General features: G+C 36.3%; 1 protein-coding gene across 1 annotated transcript; it reads right to left on the reverse strand.

Moving 5' to 3' along the window:
• Window positions 1–612: 612 nt before the first annotated feature.
• On the reverse strand, window positions 613–23,037 carry LOC111505989 (putative ankyrin repeat protein YahD). The gene is made up of 6 exons (XM_074173574.1): window positions 22,929–23,037; window positions 22,744–22,868; window positions 14,210–14,475; window positions 6,716–6,974; window positions 3,213–3,520; window positions 613–759 (listed from the first exon to the last, which is right to left on the reverse strand). Exons 2-6 carry the CDS (start codon window positions 22,787–22,789, stop codon window positions 757–759), a joined length of 882 nt encoding a protein of 293 aa, XP_074029675.1. The 5' UTR covers window positions 22,790–22,868; window positions 22,929–23,037; the 3' UTR covers window positions 613–756.

Below are 23,037 nucleotides of genomic sequence, written 5' to 3' on the forward strand. Positions count from 1 at the left end.
CTTTCCGAACAGGGTTCCCAGCCCCCTAACCGTTCCCCCTGTCCACCACCTGGGGACGCGCTTGATAGATAGCCCAACCCACGGGTGGAAGGAAGATATTAAGGGTGGGAGGTTTTCATATTGACGCCCTGTATATCACGATTTACATGATATTGGGTCAAGACTATCATGGTCATGAGTATATTATGCGGTGAGTACAATATACACGATACAAATCAATATTGTGACCTGATTGGTGGAAACTGTTTAAGAAGTCCGGAATACTTCAGAAAAAATCATATCCACAGTCGAGTTTCCAAGATTTTTCCTCAACACAGAGTGTTTAATTGTATATTTCAGCAACAGTTTTTTTTACTGATCGTTCTTCTATTTGAAAAGAACATTGAGGGGCATTTTTAGAATGAGAAACGAAGTAAGAAAGGAACATTACAAAGAATATCACTCCTTTTTAACGAAAACTGAGCTGGAATTTTTTTAGGTTGAAAACTCCTCAGAATAAGTCTCCATATCGGATAGTTGAATGATTTGCTGTTACTCTAGTATTGAAATAGAATCTAAGAATAACTGATGAGTCACAAAATATTGACTGGATGACAAAAAAAACATTCAATACTCACCCTGTAACTTCTATTGTTGAGTATCTGAACATAAATAATGTAAATTACATGAAAATTATATATTAATTTCAACGTGACATGTTTCTTCTCCTTTGATTCTGTCCCAAGAAAAGTAGCTGTCATCATTCAGAATTCCATCTCACTGAAACAAAAATAATATTTTTCGAAAGATTTTTTTTTGTGGAGGAGTCTATCATTTATGTAACCATCCACAACATAGAAAATCACTATCAAAGTTTGAAATAAACATTTAATGGTGCTAGGCAGAATCAGGAATGCATTCTGATTGACGTCTTGAGTTCAGACAGGTTGGAGTCTGGCTCCTTGATCCTTACGACGAGTGTTTGTCAGAAGGACGAACTATTATACAGAAATACATTGCTGGACTCAACTGTCCTTAAAGATCAAGCCTGAGTAAACCAAGGCGATGATTTCTCCCGTTATGAAGACGACTTCTATGGTTCGACAGAGAAATTAATCCTTGAATATAAACAAACGGAATATTTTTTCGACTGGAATTTCTTCTAAAAGTCCAGGTGAAACAAATTCTTAAAACTTTCGGTATTCTTCTCCATTAAGTCTAGGTGGAAGGAAGTGAGGCCCAATGAGATGGTCACCGACAATTCCAACCCAAATATTAAAAGAAAACTGTTCTTGAAAATTATTTTCTATCAAGGCGTGTGGATTGTTTTCGGCCCAAATGTGATTGTTGTGGAAGTTAATAATTGAATTGCGAGAAAAACAAGCTTCATCTGTAAACAATATTTGACTTAGGAAACCTGGATTTCTTCTTATTTTTACCGCGTAACCAATTAGAAAAAGCTAGTCTTACAGGCAAATCTCTGGGAAATAGAGCTTGCACACGTTGCATGTGATAGAGATATAGCTGCTAGGCTCTTAAAATCTGCCACACTGTGGCATGGGTAATATTCAGTTCTTCAGCTATTTTCCGAGTACTGGTATGAGGATTTACTTCAATCTCATTTAAAAGAGCTTCTTCAATTTGAACTGTTCGTATCGTTGCAGGCCTACCAATGACAGCCGTCGATCTTTCAAAGCTGACTGTTTCAGAAAGTCGTGCATGGAGACGTAAAAAAGTTCTTCTATTATGCACTACACGCTGAGGAAATCTTTCATGGTAAATGCGTCTTGCAGCATTCGAGTTTTCGTGAGCCATTCCATAACAGAAATGCATATCTGCCATTTCACTGTTAGTAAACTGACCATGTTTTATAAAAATGCTTCGAAAAATTACCACTAAATACACTTTCTATAACAATTATAAATCAAAAGCTTATAAAGTTGACAACAACTGTCAAGTTGTTCATTACTGCAATCGTTTTCCAAGGCAACCCTTGATTATTATATATAGTATTTTCAGAAGAGTGTGAAATTCAATGATGCGGCCACTAGACGGTTGTATTGAAGCCAAAGGTGGCCATTTCCAACACTTAATTCAGTGTAATTCGTTAGTCCACATGCTGATGTTATTTAATATTTGTTGTTGTTACATAATTAGTAATGAAAAATTGTAAAAATAATAATTTCCAATTTCAATTCAGGGATATGCAATTAGGTCGACTTTTTTTTCTTAAAAACTAAGCAAGATACGAAAAAAATTCAGGAAATTAAAAAGTTGTATTTCTAATAGCTTAATCCACAAGGAAAATGAAAATTTCACAATAGTAAGTGGCGTACATTTTTAAGTCAAAAATATTCGTTCAAATCCCGCTCGAGACGCCACTGGACTTGATAAATTGAATCACGTTCGGGCTCAATCAGCTCCCTCATGTTATAAATACCATTGCCAAATTACAACAAAATTAGGTGAAGGATATTCAAAATATTTACGAATAACTTTTTTTTTAATTTAACACCCTGTATCTTGAGAACGAAGGATTTGCGGATCCATGTTTATACGAACATTTCGTCTTGAAATTACCGAAAGAATCGTCTGTTGAATTTATGGTACATACTTAATTAACACCCTGTATATACATTTGGGATATTTTGAAATAATGAAATTCCTAATCCTGAAGAATATTCAGGAAATTGGTTCGATTTTCATTTTATTATCTCGATATAACTTTTTTTTCTGATTGATTCGGCCGTTACTTGATGAAGATCCATAGTAATTTCAAAAACTACATCTCACGATTTGATAAAATAGTGAGGTGTAGTTTTTGAAAATCGATGTAAGTATTCCAACAGAAACTTTCATCAATGTATAGTCCTGTAATTTGACAATATGCAATGATTTTGTTGTTAATGGCCAAATGCTCTTTGGTGTTGTTCTTCGTTTTCAAGAAAAAAGACTGATCCGCGCACAAATTGATATTTCTTCCAATGATGATTTTGAAACACAATTTATGTGAATTATGAATCTCTACATTTGAAAGTTTTCAATGAAACAGTTGTTCCTCCTAGTCATGCAAACTATTTTCTCTCAGATAACAATTCCATTTGATTTTTTCCATGAAATATTATGATCAATTGTGTCAAATGACTTCCGATAATCGTGAGAAAAGAAATAACTTGGTATATCTCCAATGACAAATGGCTGCATATCAAACAGTTATAATTTCAACGACTCACTTTAATTTCTGTTGCTAAGTCAACAAAATTGACCTTCTTTTTCTGCCAGCCCCTTATTAGTTTTACAATTCCCAAATGTCTGTGATCTGCTGCAATTTGTAGAGGTGTCCTGCCGGTTGCATCCTCTTGTTGATGATTTATCCCCGCAGAGAGAAGATATGCCGCCAATGGTTCATAACCAGTCATCGCTACATAATGAAGGCAATTTCTCTCTTCAAGCGGATGTACCTGATTGATTTCCAGGCCATGTTTGATTAACGACTTGAAAATGTCCAGTCGCTCCTCGTCGCTACAAGCTAAAGCGCATTCTGAAACAAAAAACACGGCAATAGTCATGTGATATATTGTACCTGGAGTAAATCAAGATACAATATTATATTCTGCATTTCGTAAAACTGAGATAAGACAAACATTAGTTCTGCCTTCTCCAATGACGCGAAGCTGATGAGAATGCTTTCTTACTACTATAACAAAATGTGTGAATTTCGATTCGTAATGACTATAGCATGTTGGAATTTTTATCTGTACAATCTACAGGTAACAAATCATCCCAATCGATTTCTACTCGACAAATATCTTGCATCGGTATTTTACCTCTCACCGTGAAAGTAGAGATCAAACCTAGCGGGTCGTATACCGACATCAAAGCTCTCAAAACCTTCCTTGTTGTAGGTTGTTCCGCCACCAAATTTTCTAAAGTCAGTCTGAAGGAAAATTTGTCGTTTCAGGGATCCCACCATAAGCCTAATATTCGATGTGAGGAAGTGTCATCGATATTTTTTGTAGCTGCCAGTAACATATCATCAGATAGCTCATTTTGAATCAGTTGGGAGTTTGTCATCCAGTTGACTACTTCGAATCCCGCAAACTTCTAGACTTTGCATACTTCTATTATCGTTTCTAGTGCTTCTTCTTTAGTGTATTTCGAATCCAAGTAGTCATCCACATAGAATTCCTCAATAATAGCTTTGCAGATATCTGGATTCATAGAAAATTCCTTAGCATTTGAGTTTTTCACGAATTGAGCACATACGGGCGAACATGTTGCTCCAAAATTAATAACGAACATTTCATAAATATTGCACCAAATCTGGACCAGAGAGTAGAGTATCATTCAAGCTCATACCTCTTGATTTTGCTGCAGCATCAAAGACTAGCCCAATTTTATTATGCTTGTTGGGATTTTCTACAGCGAAATACGGAAGATACCAAAGATGAGAATCGTCAATTTTCTCTTTCTGTAAGCTCAACTTCCTTATGTATCCTTTTGCTTCATATTCCATTATTTTTTTTGCAACATTCCTTCCCAAAATTTTTATTCAGATGACATTTCTTCCCGAATGTTTTCTTCAGACAAATTTTTTTTTCCACTCATTTTAGTCTTTGAAGTGCCATGAATACGAAGCCGAGAGTAGGCTCTACCGAACTGTAAGAACCTGATCCGGTCCCCAGCGGGGCAGAAACAAAGTATATGCTCTGCATATGATGATTCAAATGACAGTGTCCTGTGAGAAGGCCTGTCAGTCATCGTAGTTCATCCCTACAGTAGTCCAACAACTGTTTGGTATCAAACTTCGAAGGGTGAATGAACGCCTTGGAGTGAGCAAATCCTGGAAGATTCTGCCAGAAGTCCATAAATCTCCTTGCCATCCAGGTGGCAAGCAAAGCATAAAGCGATGCCGATGAAGGTTCTGGTCCGATGAAGTTGCTTGCAGCACCCTCCTTTGCAAGGGAGTCAGCAGCTTCGTTGCCTTCCAGACCAGTATGGCCAGTCCATGGCAGCTGACGGTGTGGTGCTGATGATACCACTGATAGCCGGACAAGCCTTTCTCTGTATATCGAAGAGCTTCACTTGGACCGTTTTCTGTAAAGCTTTCGGTCATCAGGCAATTGCACCATAAGTGATCATTGGTCTAACAATCATCACATGAATCCAGTGGATTTTTTTGAGACCTAAACCCCAAGTTTCATCACAAATCCTTCGACATATACATAAAGACAGTCTGGCTTTGTGTAAAACTTTTTCCAAGTGAGCGTTCCAGGTGAGTGTTTTATCATGGATAATGCCAAGATATTTCACTTCCGTTCCAAATAGAATGACCTCACCATTGAGGGAAACTGGCATTAGATCGTCCAATTCTCTTGTCTTGGTGAAGGGGATTAACACAGTTTTGCTGGGGTTGACATCATCATCAACTGTGAACAACGTCCAACGTGCTTTGGAGAATATTACAAGCTACCCTTCCCGATGTGGACCTTGCCAGAATGACAAGGTCATCTGCATGAGTTTGCAGATCTACTTTTCTTCTGTCGAGGGCATCAAGCAGACTATCCATCAGGAGCGACCACAAAAGGGGAGATAGTACCCCGCCTTGAGGGCAGCCCCTGGTGACCCTGAACCTAATGGCCTCGCCTTGAAGTTCTATCTACTAGCATGGCATATATCCAGCCAGTTATGGTGGGGTTACCTGAAACAAAAATTGTACCGAGGTAGACCATTTACTGACATACAACATCTGGAAAATACCATTCGCGAGTGCTGTGCAAATATAAATCCTCGATTTATTAAAAATGCTGTTATAGATGTCAGTAGAAGGACCATGATTTTAATTGAACGTGGAGGACGACATACATATAATAATAATAATAGTTCTATTGAAATTATTTGCATTTTTTTTAGTTGCCTCTGCTTTTTCGAAATCAAAGGTTTGTTTAAGAAAATAGCAAAGTGATTGAAACTTTGCACCAGTCATGTTAAAAATTTTATAGCAAATTTTTAATTTCTCTCTAAAAATGTCCGTATAAGTAAAAATGTATCAGAAAAGTCAAACTCCATGATGAGTTTGTTATGTATACATAAATTGATGACAATTAACCGAACTGGTTTTTTAAAATAAAGGGGATATCTGTCAAAAATAAGCAAAACGTTAACTTCATCCTAGTTGCATAGAATTTGGCATATGGATATAAAATTGCCGTAGACACAACTTTTTCAAGTAACTTTTAGTTAAATTCGATCCACAAATGCACTTTTGAATTTTATTTTTTTCAAGTTGAATTTGACAAACACTGAACGTCAGTGGGTCGCAGTTGGCCGCATCATTCCAAGTTAAATTCAAAGCACAAACAAGTGCCGAAGTTGAACTTCATTGGTTGAACCCATATGGTGCGCACTTTAATGGTGACACTGTATATTTATAATGGGGGTAGGCCAACATAAACAAAACACATCACAAAGTTAATGTGACAAAAACACTGTTGCCCTGTGAAATTAGAGGAAAATCAAAGAGTGACTTCATAGGAGTAAACATAGAAAGTTGTCAATTTTCATTTTCTACTTCAAAGAAGTATTTAAGACAGGCAACTGCTTTATGATTGAGGCTTTCCATCAAACTATTATTATTGTTCGATGAAACGTTGAATAAAAATAGTTCCGACTTATATTTCACCCTCTCTTCATCACTTTCACATGTTCCACACTACAGATGAATAGTCATATTTACCCAACAACAAAGGAAACTCTTTAGATGCCTTCTGGTGAGCTCCTTTCCTCAGTAAATATCTTGTAATCACTGGGGAATGTCTGTCAATTGCAGCAATCGTCAGAGGAGTAACGTCGAACACATTTCGGACTTTAACATTAGCTCCATGGGTGACCAGGTCGAAAACAATCTTCATGTCACTATTCATGCATGCATAGTGTAATGCTCGATTGCCATTTTTATTCGGAAAGTTGGGATCGGCACCCCTCTTCAGAAGCTCCTGAAAATAATAATGTTTCAATCTTTCGCATCACCATGGAAGTTCATTTGATTGTGAAAAACCTAAAAAAGAATTGAAACTATCTCTTCGTAAAAATGAAATATTGGGCGGTATGAATAAGACTGAAGGAAATTCTCAGAAAGGTGAAGTTAAAGAAATTCTCATTGAACAAATTCTTCTTTTACCCAAGTTTCAAATTGAAGAAATGGATATTGATAATCTGCGGAATGAAAATTCTGCAGTTGAATAATTTGAAAAATGATTGCTATTAACCACTTCAATGTTCATCCGAGTGACTGTATTTTGTAATTCATTCATGGAAGTTATGCTTATTATATTTACATGTATTCATTCACTTCGATATTTCTTTCATGATGACTCAGTTATACTTCCATGAAATAGCTAATAATTATATGAGTGTCAAATGTAAGGTTTTATTTTGTGAGTGAAAAAAGTTTGCAAAACGAGCGCAGCGAGTTGAGCGATTTTAATAAAACTTACTTTTAACACAAATATCACACAAAGTTTTTTGTACAACTGTCCTGTTTTCCTAAAAAAATAGATAAATTTAATATTTCTACAAATACACATTTTGACATCCCTTGTCAGTTAACTATTTTCATGTTATCGCGTTTGCTGTAAAGTGGCCGTGTCAGGTGACGCCGAATCACCTGGTTACCAACAAACAGTATTGTTTAAAACTCATGCGTTTTACACACATTGGAAAAGTCTAAGGATATTTTTATAACATAGTAAATATCATAAAAATTAATGCATGAGGTCGTTTAATTTCGATTAAATTGGTACACTCGACCACCCTATAGATTTCTATGGGTTGAACAAAGCCTGCAAAAACGGTAACTAATCTTTTATCAAGTTTTTTACAAACTGTAGGTTTTCAAGGTGGCATGCGACAAAATGATGTAGCTCTTCGTTTGGGGGTCTCCCAAAGTGTTATCAGTCGATTGTGGCGGCGTTTCCGTGAAACTGGCAGTCCAGCCGAACAACATTCAGGGCGAGGACGCGCTACAACTGCAGTTCAAGACCAATTTTTGATCTTAACCGCAAGAAGACAACCGACAATCACAGCACCTGAGTTGGTTAACGTGTTGCAGCAGACGCACCAGGTAACCATTGGTCGTGATACTGTCAGAAATCGACTGCATGAAGCAGATTTCCACAACAGAAAGCCACTTAGATGTCCACCTTTATCGAGAGGCAATCGCGGTAGAAGATTAGAGTGGTGTCAAAAACATCAAAACTGGGATGCAAATGATTGGGCCACAGTTTTGTTTACAGACGAATCCAGATTTGGATTTCATCCAGATTCTCGTCGAGTAACACTGTGGAGACGACCTGGAAATAATGAACGTTTGAGACACGTCCAGGAAGTCCACACATACAGAGGTGGTACAGTAATGCTATGGGGCGGAATCATGATCGGCGGCAGAACCGATCTCGTTTTTCCAAATCGCTCCCTCACAGCTCGACAGTACCTCGACACCATTCTTCTACCTATCGTCCGTCCGTTTGCTGGTGCTGGTGGTGAAAACTTCCACCTAATGCACGATAATGCTCGTCCACATGTCGCGCGTCTGGTGACTGACTGGCTCACCAACGAAGGAGTTGATGTATTGCCATGGCCAGCACAATCACTGGACCTGAATCCCATCGAGCATGTGTGGGACATGCTCCAACGAAGAATTACTCCGCATATGGGGAACATTCACACAACGTTTCAATTGAGAGAGCTTTTATTCGCTGAATGGGCAAATGTACCTCAACAAGACATTGACAATCTCATTTCGTCGATGCACGATAGATGTAGGGCCGTAATAAGCCAGCGTGGAGGTCACACTTTGTACTGATTCCAATTTTTTTTGTATTAATGATTTTTTTTCGGGGTGCCAAAGAAGAGCCATATTTTTTTTTAGTTTTGCTTATATGCGCACTCAGTATTTTTGACCATTTAATAAATTTTGTTGTAAGTTACATTCGTTTAATAATCACCCGTCAACTTTTTTCCCTAAAGCGATCTAAAAAAAAATTATTGTCATTTTTAAAAATATCCCTAGACTTTTCCGATGTGTGTATTTAAAGTCACATTTAAAGTTAACGTATTCTAAAAACACTGTATTGCGTGAGTTGCTTTTTTACAAAAACACAACACATGTTTCGCCATACAATGGCTTCCTCGGGCGTGTCTTAATAACTAATTCTACACATTGAATGCTATGTACGATGGTTTGTGGAACCAGACATTATCATACATGATTCACCCTTACCAGCATAAAGTTGCTGCATTCAATAGTATGCTTCACAGATTATTGAATATTCCACTGTCTGATAGGGAGTTCCAAAAGAGCTGAATTTGATCAAACAAATCGCGGTTAGTAACGGTTAAAAAGTAGATATTACAAACGTCATTCTCACCAAAAAACTTCAAAAGCAAGCCATGGACTTGGTCTACCCATATTCAAGATGCGATAACGTCAGTTATAGGACATTGGCATATTTGGGTGAACCAACCAGGAATATTGCCCGTTTTCTGAAGAAAGAAGACGTAAACGTAGCTTACAGAACGAATAACAATGTAAGTAAATTTATTAAAAACAATAAAGACAGAACTTCGTTGTTGGATAGATCAGGAGTATATAAGCTGACTTGTGGCTCTCGTCCAAAACTGTATATTGACCAAACTAGAAGAACATTTTCCCAAAGAATTAAAGAGCATAGAAGCAGTTTTATAAATCGAAAGACCAATTCCACATTTGCAAACCACCTGCTAGCAGAAGGACATGAGTTCAATCAGGAATACGCTGTGTTACATTTAGAAGAGAAGAGTTTGAAACTCAGTCTTCTAGAATGTTTAGAAATCAATAGATTCAGGAATTCGGGTAATTTACTGAATGATCAATTAGAATTAAATAACTCTCCGTTACTGAATATTTTTTCAAATGTTGAAAATGGAACATAAGCTCAGGTAATTGAATTCATTACAAACTCAGATAAAAAATCAGGTACTTGAAATTCAGGTACTTGAAATTTAGGTACCTCAAATTGTAGGAAAAGGTATATTTAGCATTTAATGTATAGAATTAGTTATTAAGACACGCCCGAGGAAGCCATTGTATGGCAAAACACGTATTGTCCAAATACTGCGACTCAAATGAGTTTTCATATTGGTAAATGCTTTCAAAAAATTTCTAAACTGGTATCAATCTATAGAGAACTATTGTTTTATAAAGCGTCTTCATACCTAATATAGTGACTAAGTGAGTTGATGTTATATAGTTGATGAAAATTCTTATGAGCAATAGTGTAAACAGAGAAATATCAATATCTAGAATTGGTGGAAAATCACAGAGATAAACAAATTCCAGTGACGTGCCTAAAGAGAAAAATAAAAATAAAAAATGGAGAATTGTCGCAAATGTAAAAATTCCGTTGATGCAAATCAACTATTCCAATGTGATAGCTGCAAAAATAATATGTGAAAGTCGTATCGACCTGACAACCTCTGAATGTGAATGTTCACAATTATAAAGAAAAGGAAAACAATTTTTTGTGTGAGGAATGTGAGAGTGGCTTCTGGAACGTATGAGGACTCAGTGGCATGAGAAATACTCTGTGCGATACAGAAAAAGAATGAAGCCAAGCTAGTGATTTTACGTGTATATGAAATGATCACGATGACAGAAAAGAAAAAAAGAGCTAACAATGTGATTCTCTTTGAACTTCATTACTTCGGACTTCCATTTTCTGATATTATATAAAATGATTTGAACTCTCTAAAAGAAGAATTAAAAAATAATAGCTGTAAATAACAATTATATTAAGCTAAAAAAAACCCGAAATGAAATGATAGTGAAATAAAACACAAGTAAAAATAGAAGAATTGAACAAAAATCAAAATAAAAAGTTAAGAGATTTCAACCCAAGTTACTTCACGACGTTTCGATTGTTAGTATTCATAATCGGCTTCGGGTGGTGATTGGACTAATTCCTCCGAGAGATGACTATTTATGGGTCATTCGAGTACTTTCACTTATCACCTCTTTCCTTTTTCCGCTTCACCGGTTTAGTGAGAGAAGACCGTTTGCCGGGAGTTGGCCATTTTTCCATATGTTGCGTATCTTTGAGCAAGTTTGGCTGAATATATTGTTGGACAACATATATGCGGCTTCTTTGAATTTTCTCCTAAACAAATGTAACCCCCTGTGTATGATCTCAGCTTGGGACCACTCGATGTTATGTGGATGGTTCCAAACATGCTCTGCTGCTTTCCCCTCGCTGTGTGTGTGTTTCTTCTGCTCGGCAATGCGAACATTCAATGGCCTCTTAGTTTCACCGATATAAGATTTTCCGCACTCACCAAAAAATCCAATTCACATTGGAACGAGAAACCCAAGGGACTCTAGCCTCCTTAGATATTCTTGTAAACAGACTTGAAGACGATGCACTGGGCCACAGAGTGTACAGAAAACCAACGCACATACACAGATACCTGAACAAAAACTCGAACCACCAGCCACAACAAAAGAGAGGGGTAATTCAAAGATTGGTTGAAGGAACACGACGAATCTGTAAACCTGAGGGTCGTACGACCCAGGAGAGAGAATGTCAAAGCAACCCTAGCCAGGCCATTCAAGGGAAAAACGTTCCATCCCTATGTAAAAAATGTCACAGATCGGATTGGTATAATCTTAGTTGAACACGACGTGAAACCAATATTCGGGCCAAGAAAAACCATCAGGCAAAGCCTCAGGTCAGCGAAGAACCCTAGAGAACCTCTAGCAACACCAGGGGTATACCGGATCTCGTGTAACTGCGGGTCGGTCTACATCGAAACAACGAAATGAAGTATAGGGACCCGTCTCTCCGAACACCAGAGAAACTGTCGCCTCGGATAAACCGACAAGTCGGCTGTGGCCGAACATGATCTCAACAAAGAAGGTACCCACATCATCTCATTCGAAGATACGGTAATATTTGACAGTACCCAAAATTACCATTCAAGAATATCTAGAGAAGCAATAGAGATTCAAAAGCATAGGGATGATTTCAATAGAAAATAAGAGACAACGAATATCAAGAAAAGCTGGCTACCTATCCTTAGAGAAACACGAATGGGTAAAACAATTTAGAACAATATAAATAGAGCGCCAGTACGGAAACTGTAAGTAATGCGTTGGATACAACAGGAACAAGAACCAGAGCACCAGCTCAGGTATTGCGACCGTTACCACATTGCCTTTGAAAATGCCTTTACTGTCAGCAGTAAACGAAACGTCAGGCATAGAAACCTACAGACCACGGCCACAAAACCCGGAAAATAGCCTTCATACGATAATGAGTTTGTTGCAGTTGAAACTGTGAAATACAAATTAAATGATGTTCCTTGGTATGACAATGACATGAAAGCAAGAGCTAACGAAAGAAATCACTCAACATATAGAATCAAATTGACACTGACTTGTCGATTTTTGAATGATTCACAAAAAAAGCAGTAAATCCAACTGAATCGAGAAAGAATGATTCAGGTCGACCGAAATAAGGTCATTTGACTTTTCCGAAAATACCGCTTCTAAAGCGGTTCTGGACAATACTGTAATCTTGGCTTTTTGGCATACTTCGCAGCCTTTTATGATATGTTTAACGTAAGCATGAAGGTTGGGTAATCGAAGGTCTGCTTTCAAAGAGCACCAAGTTTTGTAAACTCCAAAATGACCATAATTCACGTGATAATAATTGAATGAGTCAATGAGTTTGGTCAAAGAAAGGCATAACAAATCACTTTCCTGATTCTGGATAAATGATAGTCCCTCTCGAAGAAATAAACGGCCCGGAGATTCCTTTTGGATCGCCTCCAGCTCAGCAGATAATAGGGAATCACTACATTAAGCTTTGCTCGTATCCATAAGAATATCTCATTTATTAACTTTGAGAAAACCTACTACGTACCATTCAGTAGTTATGATAACTCTCTATCAGAATATGACATCAAAATCTCCAATTCGGAAGTCAACAAACCCACAAAGAAAATGAAATATCTTGGAATATATTTAGACAGAAATCTCAGATGGAACCAGCACATAGACCACATAGTTGAAAAATTACATTGCATACTTTACGAATTCAAACGGATAGCAAACATACTCAATCAAAAACAAAAAATTATCTAATATAAGAGTTTAGTAGAGCCCCATCTGAGATATGGTATAATGGTTGGGGTGGAGTGTCGAAAACTCATCTATAATCCCTTGAGGTATAAGAATAGATTTATCAGATGTATCCTAAGGAAAGGTTACGACTACCCTAGCGATCTACTTTATTTAAAATCTGGAATATTTGATCCCAGACAGCTGTTTTTTATAAATATTACTGCTGTACAGCATGAAAACCAAAAAGAATCAACTACATATCACCATAAATATGCTACACTTCTGAATCATAGTATCGACATACCATTAATTCTCAAGTCAGTTGGGCAGAAATCCTTCCGGTATTTAGGACCAAAACTCTACAGTTTTCTTCTTGAAAATTTAAGATGCGAATCAAATCTCAAAAAATGTATGACAGAGATTTGTCAAGCATATACCACGAGCAGAGATACACAGACAAATGTAAATTCAAATATTTACTTCCACGATTTTGGATATATATTGTGTATTGATTTGTTGGTAGTCTAGAACCCTTATGATCAAAATCTTTATATCAATTGATTGTTTAATTCATTTATATCATGTCCAAATGTGTCCAGTTCAAAGTTATGTTTTTATACACATTCAGTACCCATTCAATACATTGGTTTATTTCGATTCTTCATTTCTTCATATTCTGTACAAATATGTCCAGTTCAAACTTATATTCTTATCTTTATCTAGTACTTATTTCAATAGATTGATTGGTTTCATTTATTTATATTCTTTTTAAATGTAGCTATTTTGGATTTATATCTTAGTACGTAATTAAATGCATGGATCTCATTCAATGTCAGATTCAGTATTCTCATTCCTTACACACAGGCAGATCATTTTGCCTCTTAAGATATATTTTATTTGTTCACTATTCATTTCTACATACCCTTCTCAATTCAATAAAAGAAATAAAGTAGCAACCCTATCACCTATGATTGGTATTCACAAAATATTTACATTTTCCAATGTCGGTTCTATGTCTCACCATTTCATGTCACCCATGACCTTGAAAATAAATCGATTAGGTTTTAATACCTGCAGAATACCTCTGGTCGAATAGAAACTTGCAATCATCAGAGGAGTCATATCCATATCACTCATAATATTCAAATTTATTCCAGGGGCGTCCAGCAGAACCTGAGCCATTTGTCTATGTCCTGTTTCAGAAACTATGTGAAGAGCTGACAAATTTTCTTCGCTTATGAAATTTGGATCAACGCCTTTTTTCAAGCATTCTTTCACCACGTCAATATTACCTTCAATCACAGCTTCTAAAAACTCTTGTTCGAGTTTCAGGCGACCTATTCAAAAAATATATCTTATCAAGGTTTTATGTACCCAGTGCACCAAGTTTAATAGGTGGGAATGTATGCAAATCCATAACTGTTCAAATGTTGCGAAGCGAATAGACATATATATTTTCTGAAGAAAAAAATATAAAATTAATATTATTCGTTCGAATAGTTCATTCAGTAGAAAGTAACACCCAAATTTTTCCATTTGGGTGTTACTGTGGCGTCACTACCATGGAGACTTTGTTTCGTAATATGAAATGTGTCCCTTTTTTCGGAACCAATCATCAAATTAACTTCAAAAACAAATAGGCAATATAATATGAATGAGTTTTACAGTGTTGCCAAGTCATTATCAAATGCTATTGATGTCACAACCGTTGTTTTTAGTCAATTTTTAAAAAATTGTGAAAGATATAGAACGAGGTACTGATTTACATGTAGTTTATACCTACGCATTATCCCAATATTGGTGTAAATGTTCATTCGTCATTTTGTTATACACAAAAACAATTGATTGAAAGCTACCTAATACCTTGCTGCCTATTTCATTGTTTTCATATATTGAATATTACTAGAGTTCCTTCCCTACACCAAACCTCTATTTTCAACACCTCGATACGTATTTCAATCATCAAGTGATCATCTTCAAAAAAGTATAAACCAAATATCCTTTCCGAGCTCTCATACGCATTTAGATGCATGTTGCTGTTAACTTGTCTAACTTATCTTATTGAACTAAAGTCTACGGAATGGTTTTGTTGCAAAACATGATGGGCGACTGCTGATTTTTCTGGTCTTCCTTTTCTGGTGTTTCTTATATCTTTTTTAGAAGATATTTTTGTATATTATATTATATTGTATAATATTTTACATCGCAGTATTTACATTTAATTCCGTAAATCAGACTTTTTCGAATTCTCGACATACCTAGTTCCTTGTGTAGTTTCATACCACATTTTGGTTTTGGGCGGATCTTATTCCGCCCTAAACCCTCTAATGTACCCGTTAGACTAAATAAAGCGGGGCCGAGTGGAAATCCACGTATGCGGAGGAGCTCCATCAAACGTCCACCAAAACATAGGGGTAAACCAGCGGCTCACACCGATACCAAGGCTGGACAACCAGTTGGTTCTCAGGAGAAGACTTTCTCCTCCTGCGTTCACTATGATCAAACTGGGTCCTTTTGAAATTGGTACTTACAGCCCTCCTGTATTTGTATTTGTACTAACACAAAGAAGAATACCTGATGCAGTACAAATACAGGCAAATTTACCTAAAGTACCTGAAATACCTGACGTTCTGACCGTATGAAGAGGGAGACGACAAGATGACAAGTTCAGTTTGAGGAGTGACTAGAAGATGACAGTACTACCAACTGTTGAAAGCGCTCGCAGACAATCAATAGAAGATATAAAGCTTCAAATCCTTTTTGTAAAATTCAATATTATATATATATATATATATATATATATATATATATATATATATATATATATATATATATATATATATAGAGAGAGAGAGAGAGAGAGAGAGAGAGAGTGCATCATTATTTTAGATACGTCGATTGGAACCCCTCACGACCCCTCAAAATCCTTTCAAAATTTTCTCAGAAAATGAAACAAAGCCCTCGAATCCACAAAACGCTCATAACCCCTCAAAATTCTAAATTTGGCAGAAATAATGCTGACGCAGTTGAAACGGAAGTTATCAAAGAGGATTAATTTCTGTGCGATTTCATAATCCAATGCTTCTAAACAATATCATCAACTAACAAAAAATTCCGAATACACACCTCCTTCTATGCTCTGACATGAGTCATGAAATGGACTCCAGAATATTAATTTTTTTTTAGCCATAAATGGCAAAGTTCAAAAGTGAAAAACAGAGAGTTCATGAAAGAATTGACATTATATCAAACGTGCCGTGTTAATCGATACTATTTTAAATAGAAATAGAACTCTAAACTGACTGAAATGAAAATCAATTTGATTATAATTGTTCACGTGATCGTTTGTAGCTACCCTCTAGTAACTTTCCTAGTGCGTACACAACGTTGCTACGCCAACGCATTTTCTTTGAATAACAACCCATTCGGAAAGCGAAAGCATATGAAATTATTATTCAGTGAGCTACGAGTCGTTTGATTATTCGTACGTTATCTTTGAGGTTTCAATGAACAAACTTCAAATGACGAAGAAATTGATTCTATTGTTATGGCAAATAGCTGAAAAATCAGTTATCTGCATTTATTTTCTACAAATACGCAGGGAGAAAAGGTTATTTTTTTCAATTCTAGATAATATTAAGATCATCTTTCAAAAATATAACTCGTGACTTTACTAAATATTCAGCAACTATAATTCAAAACGATAAACTAGTTGATTATTTTTAGTATTCTTCTTTTTTGAGCTTTAATCGTGGTTTATTTGATGTAGGTATTACACTTCATCATGTTTTATTTTTTGGGACTTAGTTAGATGAAATTACACCTAAATCAGAGATGATGTTATTACTTTCAATTCTAAATAATATCAAGATCATTCTTCAGAAATATAACTCGCGGTATACTGAACATTCAGCAAATATATTTCAAAAAAGGAAACTAGTGGACATGATTGATTACAGTGGCGCATTTACTTTTTCAGCTGCAGGAAAACCCGGAAAAACCTGCAGCACCACATCATCCGAATATCTTAATCTGTCAGTAACCTCTCGTTCATAGAATAAAATGTAGGGTATCTCCAATTATTCAAGACATTGCCAGAATATTCAGTAACACGACTATCTTCAAACTTAAACCAGTCCGTTTCGTATTTGACCAATGCATAATAATGACCAGATTCAACGCCAGAACCACAGTAAACAATAACTGCATGAAGATTATGATAGTGGTCTGCTAGATTGAAGTGTTCGTCTATTTCAAACCTTCATAAGAGTTTGGTGCTTCCGTCAGAGGTTGAGTCACGTTTGAAAATCATCAGTGTTATTTGTTTGAAGGTGATTGACAATGTTTCATGATGAATTTCACTAGTTCGGACTTCCATTGTCTACTATATAAAATGATTTGAAATCCCTGAAACAACTAAAAAAGAAGAATTGAAAATGAGTAGCTGAAAATAACAATTATATCAACCAAAATAAACCTGAAATGAAATAATAGTGAAGTAAAATACAAGTGAAAAAGAACAATTGAATAAATAAAAATGAAGAAATGAAAAAAGAAAGAAAATAAAAATTCCAAGTCACGTTAGTTCACGACGTTTCGATTGTTAGTATCTATAATCGGAGTCATCACCCGAAGACGATTGTAGATACTAACAATCGGAACACTTTATTTTTATTTTCTTTTTTTTCATTTCTTTATTTTTATTTATTCAATTGTTCTATTTTTACTTGTATTTTATTTCACTATTATTCCATTTCAGGTTCATTTTGGTTAATATAATTGTTATTTTCAGCTACTCATTTCCAATTCTTCTTTTTTAGTTGTTTCAGGGATTTCAAATCATTTTATATAGTAGACAATGGAAGTCCGAACTAGTGAAATTCATCAGTGTTACTATTAGATTGACTGGTACCTCAGCTATACTTTTTATCCCATAATGGTCAGTTAATTTGACGCATATTTGGCAATACAGTTGATCATCACCCGTTGAAAGTTCGATTTCCAGATTATTCAACAATAAGCTTTGCATGGACTGGTTATCATCCATATTAGGAAACGCTCATTGGAGCTCTAGAAATTCACATACGTTTTTGCTACCTCTTGAACATATACTACAAAGTAAACTAGTAGGGATTTTTCCAGCAAAAGATCTACGAACTCAAGACGAGATAGACTGTATGGAATCATTCAATCCCGAGCGGTCGGGAGTATTGATTCTGCTATTTTACTGCTCACGAAGAATATTCAACAAGAACCCCAAGAATTCGGAACAATCCTCTTGTTGTCCTAACGAGTATATAGTGGACTTCACAGACTCTAGGAAATCGTTTCTATTTTTCGGAAATACACTTATTAGCGGGTGGTTTCACACAATAATAATTGCCATTCTCGAAAAGGTTGAAAACTTAGACAACCTACATCTAAATTAGCGATTATGTTATTTTTTTCAATTTTAGATAATATCCAGATCATCCTTCAGAAATATAACTCGTGGCTATACTAAACATTCAGCAAATAAATTTCAGAAAGCTGAATTAGATAAGCATTCTCAAGTATTCTTCTTTTCTAGGGTTTTATTAGGGTTATTCGATATACTACACTTTATCTAGTGGCTTTACGCGATCATAACTTCCATTTTCAAGAAATTTGAAAACTTAGACAGCTTAAATTACTGCTAAATCATCTTAGTTTGCATCAGCGAAGTATTAGATTGGGTGATAATGAATTTACTGCTGCAATTCCTGCAAGAAAACAACGATTAGTGACCACAAACTTGATAACATTGGTCAACGAATGGACATCGATTATCGATCAGATAGTCTATTTATCATTGAGGTTTGATTGAGTACTCCACTAACAACCATCTAGGGAATTGGAGGAAGCTGAGATTTGTGATGACTAATGATATAGATCGAAACCATTTTTATCGACTCCGAAAAGTTAATGAATGCACCGAAGGAAGGTACTGTAACGAATTAATGAATTAACTGTCTTAAACAAATTTATTTTCAACAATATTTCACTATCATAAGTACTTTATGTACACATATTATGTACAACTAACGCTTAATTTATCTTCACAGTTAGATTTCTTTCTTTAAACGCACGATTCACTTTCTAAGTACAGACTGCCTGACTGACTAGAAGCGGCGCCTTTTTATATCGGCAACGATCGCTCCGGATCTCTCTAGGGATTTCGGGACTCATCTACACCTTTCGCGATGTTTCGCGATGAGTCATGCGTTTGCTGACTGAGATATCGGTCAGGGCCGGCTTCAGATTCATTACAGTACCTACCAAGGTCTTGCTGAAAGAGCACAATTGCATCACTTCATTATGAGATTTTTCACAGAAGAATTTTACAAAAATGCAACACGTATTCAGTGGTTAGTGTTTAGCACCAAAAACCAATACACGCTTCAAAGTACCGACTACTCCTGGTTTTTATGGTGATTATTTCTGAAATATATATGTCCTGCGTCATCATTCTTATGTTGGAGGTTGTTCCTCCTTGGAACTAGGTTGTTGTTTCCCAATGAGTTATCTCTCTTCTTTTTCAGTCTTCTTGATATCTGTCGCGTGATCTTTTTGCTGCTGTTTCGAGTTTGACTGCTCGATTCAAAGATAGTCTACTTGGGTTTATTGATCTACTCCTGCAACTTTCACTCTTCGCTGCAATTCAACCGTGTTTTCGCTTTCTTCGGAACTTTTTGGCAGCCTCAAAATGCAGTACAGCCATCAAGACATTAATGGCCAGATGTCGACCTAGTCATAGGACTTGCTGAATGTTTGCTTCTGAGTTGGTTGTGGTATACTGGTTTTATTGTACATATTATTGAAGTTCCAAAGCTTCTACGATCCTTTGATAGTCATTTCGACTTCTAGATTGTAGGGAGTGGACATCTAAAGTACCTGGCAGTGCTGGCACAAATTCAGTGACTTTCTCTTGTTCACTCCTGCCTTTGGCATTGACTGCTGCCTCAAATTGTGAATGGTACATCAAAAGTTGGAACTCTCAGAGTTTTTTCTGGTAAAAGTTCCATTGCTTCTTATACTTCGGTCCTCAATGGAATAAATTTAATTTTACCTAATGGAACGATTGATTGGCCATGTGAGTATGATTGAGTTGTTCCCGCAATTTATTCACTCCTCCTTTGACCTGTCCTGAAATAATTTTCCATGTCTTCCATGAATCGTTCGAAACTTCTTCCCAACTTGTTTTCAATTCATTTCACGCCACTGCTGAAAGTCTACATTTCATTCCAGGCCCCATCATCTACACCTCAGATTTTTTTGACTTTATCTTCAACCTCAAATATTTCACCTTGCACTTGTTGAAAATTTGTAAGTTTTCGTTGTCTGAAAATGTCATTTGAATGCAGGGCTACTCCCAATTCTTCTTGCTTTTCTTTCCTTTCGATTTATCATCGTTTCAATTCTTATCGAACATTTTTTGTTCGTCTTTTTTTTTGCGTTCTTGTCTTCCCAATTATACTTTTCTATCATTCTCTTGTTTCAATAGTTCTTTCAGAACCTCTTGTTTTCCTATCCGTTTCTTTTCCTGTTTGCTTTGTGCTTCTCGCACTCTCAATTATTATTGGGTTCTTTATATAACACATAATCAATAGGCTTATTCCAATTCAACAACTTTCAAAAATCACGTTTCCAACTACACTTCATGATTAATTAAGTGCACTTTTTTGCAGTTTCACTGTCGTTTGTAACTACGTCGATTGTTCGAACTAATTAACGTTCTGAACTCATTTGCCTGAGAGGACTGAGAGAAGACTGGATCCTCCGGAAGAAAAACATATTTAGAGCAGATAGTTGTTGGTTCACAGATGGATCGAAAACACCTTCAGGTTCTGGTACAGGTGTTTTCAGTCGCAGACCTAGGACAGAAAGATCAACCTGCCTAGAAACCTATGCGACTGTATTTCAAACAATAATTTATGCTATTGAATTATGTGTGAAGAGATTAGAACAATCCAACCTCATACACAAGTCAATAAAAATATTATCTAACAGTTAGGCGGCGTTTTAAGCTCTTGGCTCCTACCGAGCAACGTCTAAATTGGTAGCATATTACCAAAAACGACTCTTCTTGATAGGAAGACTAAACAGATTGTCTCTGGTCTGGATTTCTAGTCATACTGGCCTGGAAGACAGTGAGGCTGCTGACTCTCTTTAGGAGAGCGCTGCAAGCAGCTCCATCGAACTAGAACCTGTCATTGTCTTCGCTTCAGGCTTTGTCAGACAAACATTGAATACCTGGATGTCAAGAAGATTTATGGGCCTCTGGCAGAATCTTCCAGGATTGACTCACTACAAGACGTCACTGTCATCTGATTCATCACATGCAGAGACTCGGACTGTCGAAAGACAGTGTATTTCGCCTCTGTTTGGAAAATGATGAAACAGCAGAGCACATACTTTGTGCCTGCCCCGCTGGAAACCAAATCAGGTTTCCAGAGTTTGACAGAGCCGTACTCTTATCATCTGACCTGACAGACCGCTCACCATACAAACTAATCAGCTTCGTTGAAAAGCTGGGTTCATTTGGTCGAGTGTGAATAGGTGTGAACCACAATGAGTCCTTGCGGGTTGCGGTGGAGGGTCGAATAGACCCACTCACTTCTGACCTAACCTAACCCAACCTAACCTATTTGCCTGATCTCCTGAACGGTCTGCAATATATGCTACGATCAAACGCTCTCGTACATTCATGTACCAAGATTACATGTTGAAGATTTTTCATGAAAAATTCATATAATTAATGTTTTTCAAAGTCGATTGAGATACGAAATGAACAATATGGGTTGTTTTTGAATTATAGGAAAAAAATCAAATGGTCAGTTAACTGGTGTGTATTTTTTTCGGAGAGCTAAAATATCGACTCATTTTTGACTCATCAATATCATAATAATTGCATGTAAGAGCTCCAAATCAACTTTCTTACACAAAGCATCAAATTTCTTTTTTTCCAATTGCCTACATACAAGATCGATCAGTGATTTGGTTGTGTTGAATTTCCACAGTAGATTTCAGTTATATGTTGGTTCTGATTACCTGATACTCTTCTCTCAAGCCATACTAACTTTCAGGGAAGCACTTCACCAACTCCACATCGTTTTCTTTCAATAAGAACTGAAGTTGAGATAAGTGTAATAAATTGTAGAAGAAACATGAAGTGAAATATCAAAGTGCTAAAATTTTGAATTTATTGTTCTGATATTGTGAGTTGGAGCAAAAAAAAGTTCATCACTGTATTCGCAGTTTTAACTAAAAATTGATTATTGGAGTATCAAGTATAACAAGAAATAGTCAAAGGCGGCATCACTTTCGTTCCGCTTATCCCTTTCAGAAGGATTGAAAATCTACCAAGGTCACACCTTTTGAAGTTTTTTCGGTTTTTCCATTCAGTAGCATTCAAATCAGCTCTAACTGTATCTCTGTACCGAAGTTCATATATCAGTTTAGGTTCTAACAGTTCTAACATATCATGAATCGGTTGTGATGTGAGAAAACTAGACCAATTCGAAACTATCAACCGTGAAACATTAGTCTAGAAAACACTCACCACTCCATTAGATGGCCGACCTCACCTTTTTCAGTTTTGGGAGTAATAATTGTCATTTTTGATGAAGCCATTCTCTTCCAAACTAATTTTTGTCTCTACTGACATTTGCAAATACTCACTGTCAATTTTCATATCCATCACGGCTATGAACTAAAAAATGACAATTTGGAAATGCCTTTCAAAGAAAATCGAATCAATTTTATATCTCACCAGCCGTATTACAGGAAAAATATACCTCGGTTCATTTATTTATTTCATGTATTATTAAGTTTTATACGAATACAAACGGGACGAACCCAAAGACAGTATTCACATAACT

This window comes from Leptinotarsa decemlineata, unplaced genomic scaffold (assembly GCF_025532065.1).
Source record: "Leptinotarsa decemlineata unplaced genomic scaffold, Ldec_3_MD MMD2_tig00000251_RagTag_RagTag, whole genome shotgun sequence".
In the NCBI taxonomy this organism is placed as follows: Eukaryota; Metazoa; Arthropoda; class Insecta; order Coleoptera; family Chrysomelidae; genus Leptinotarsa; species Leptinotarsa decemlineata.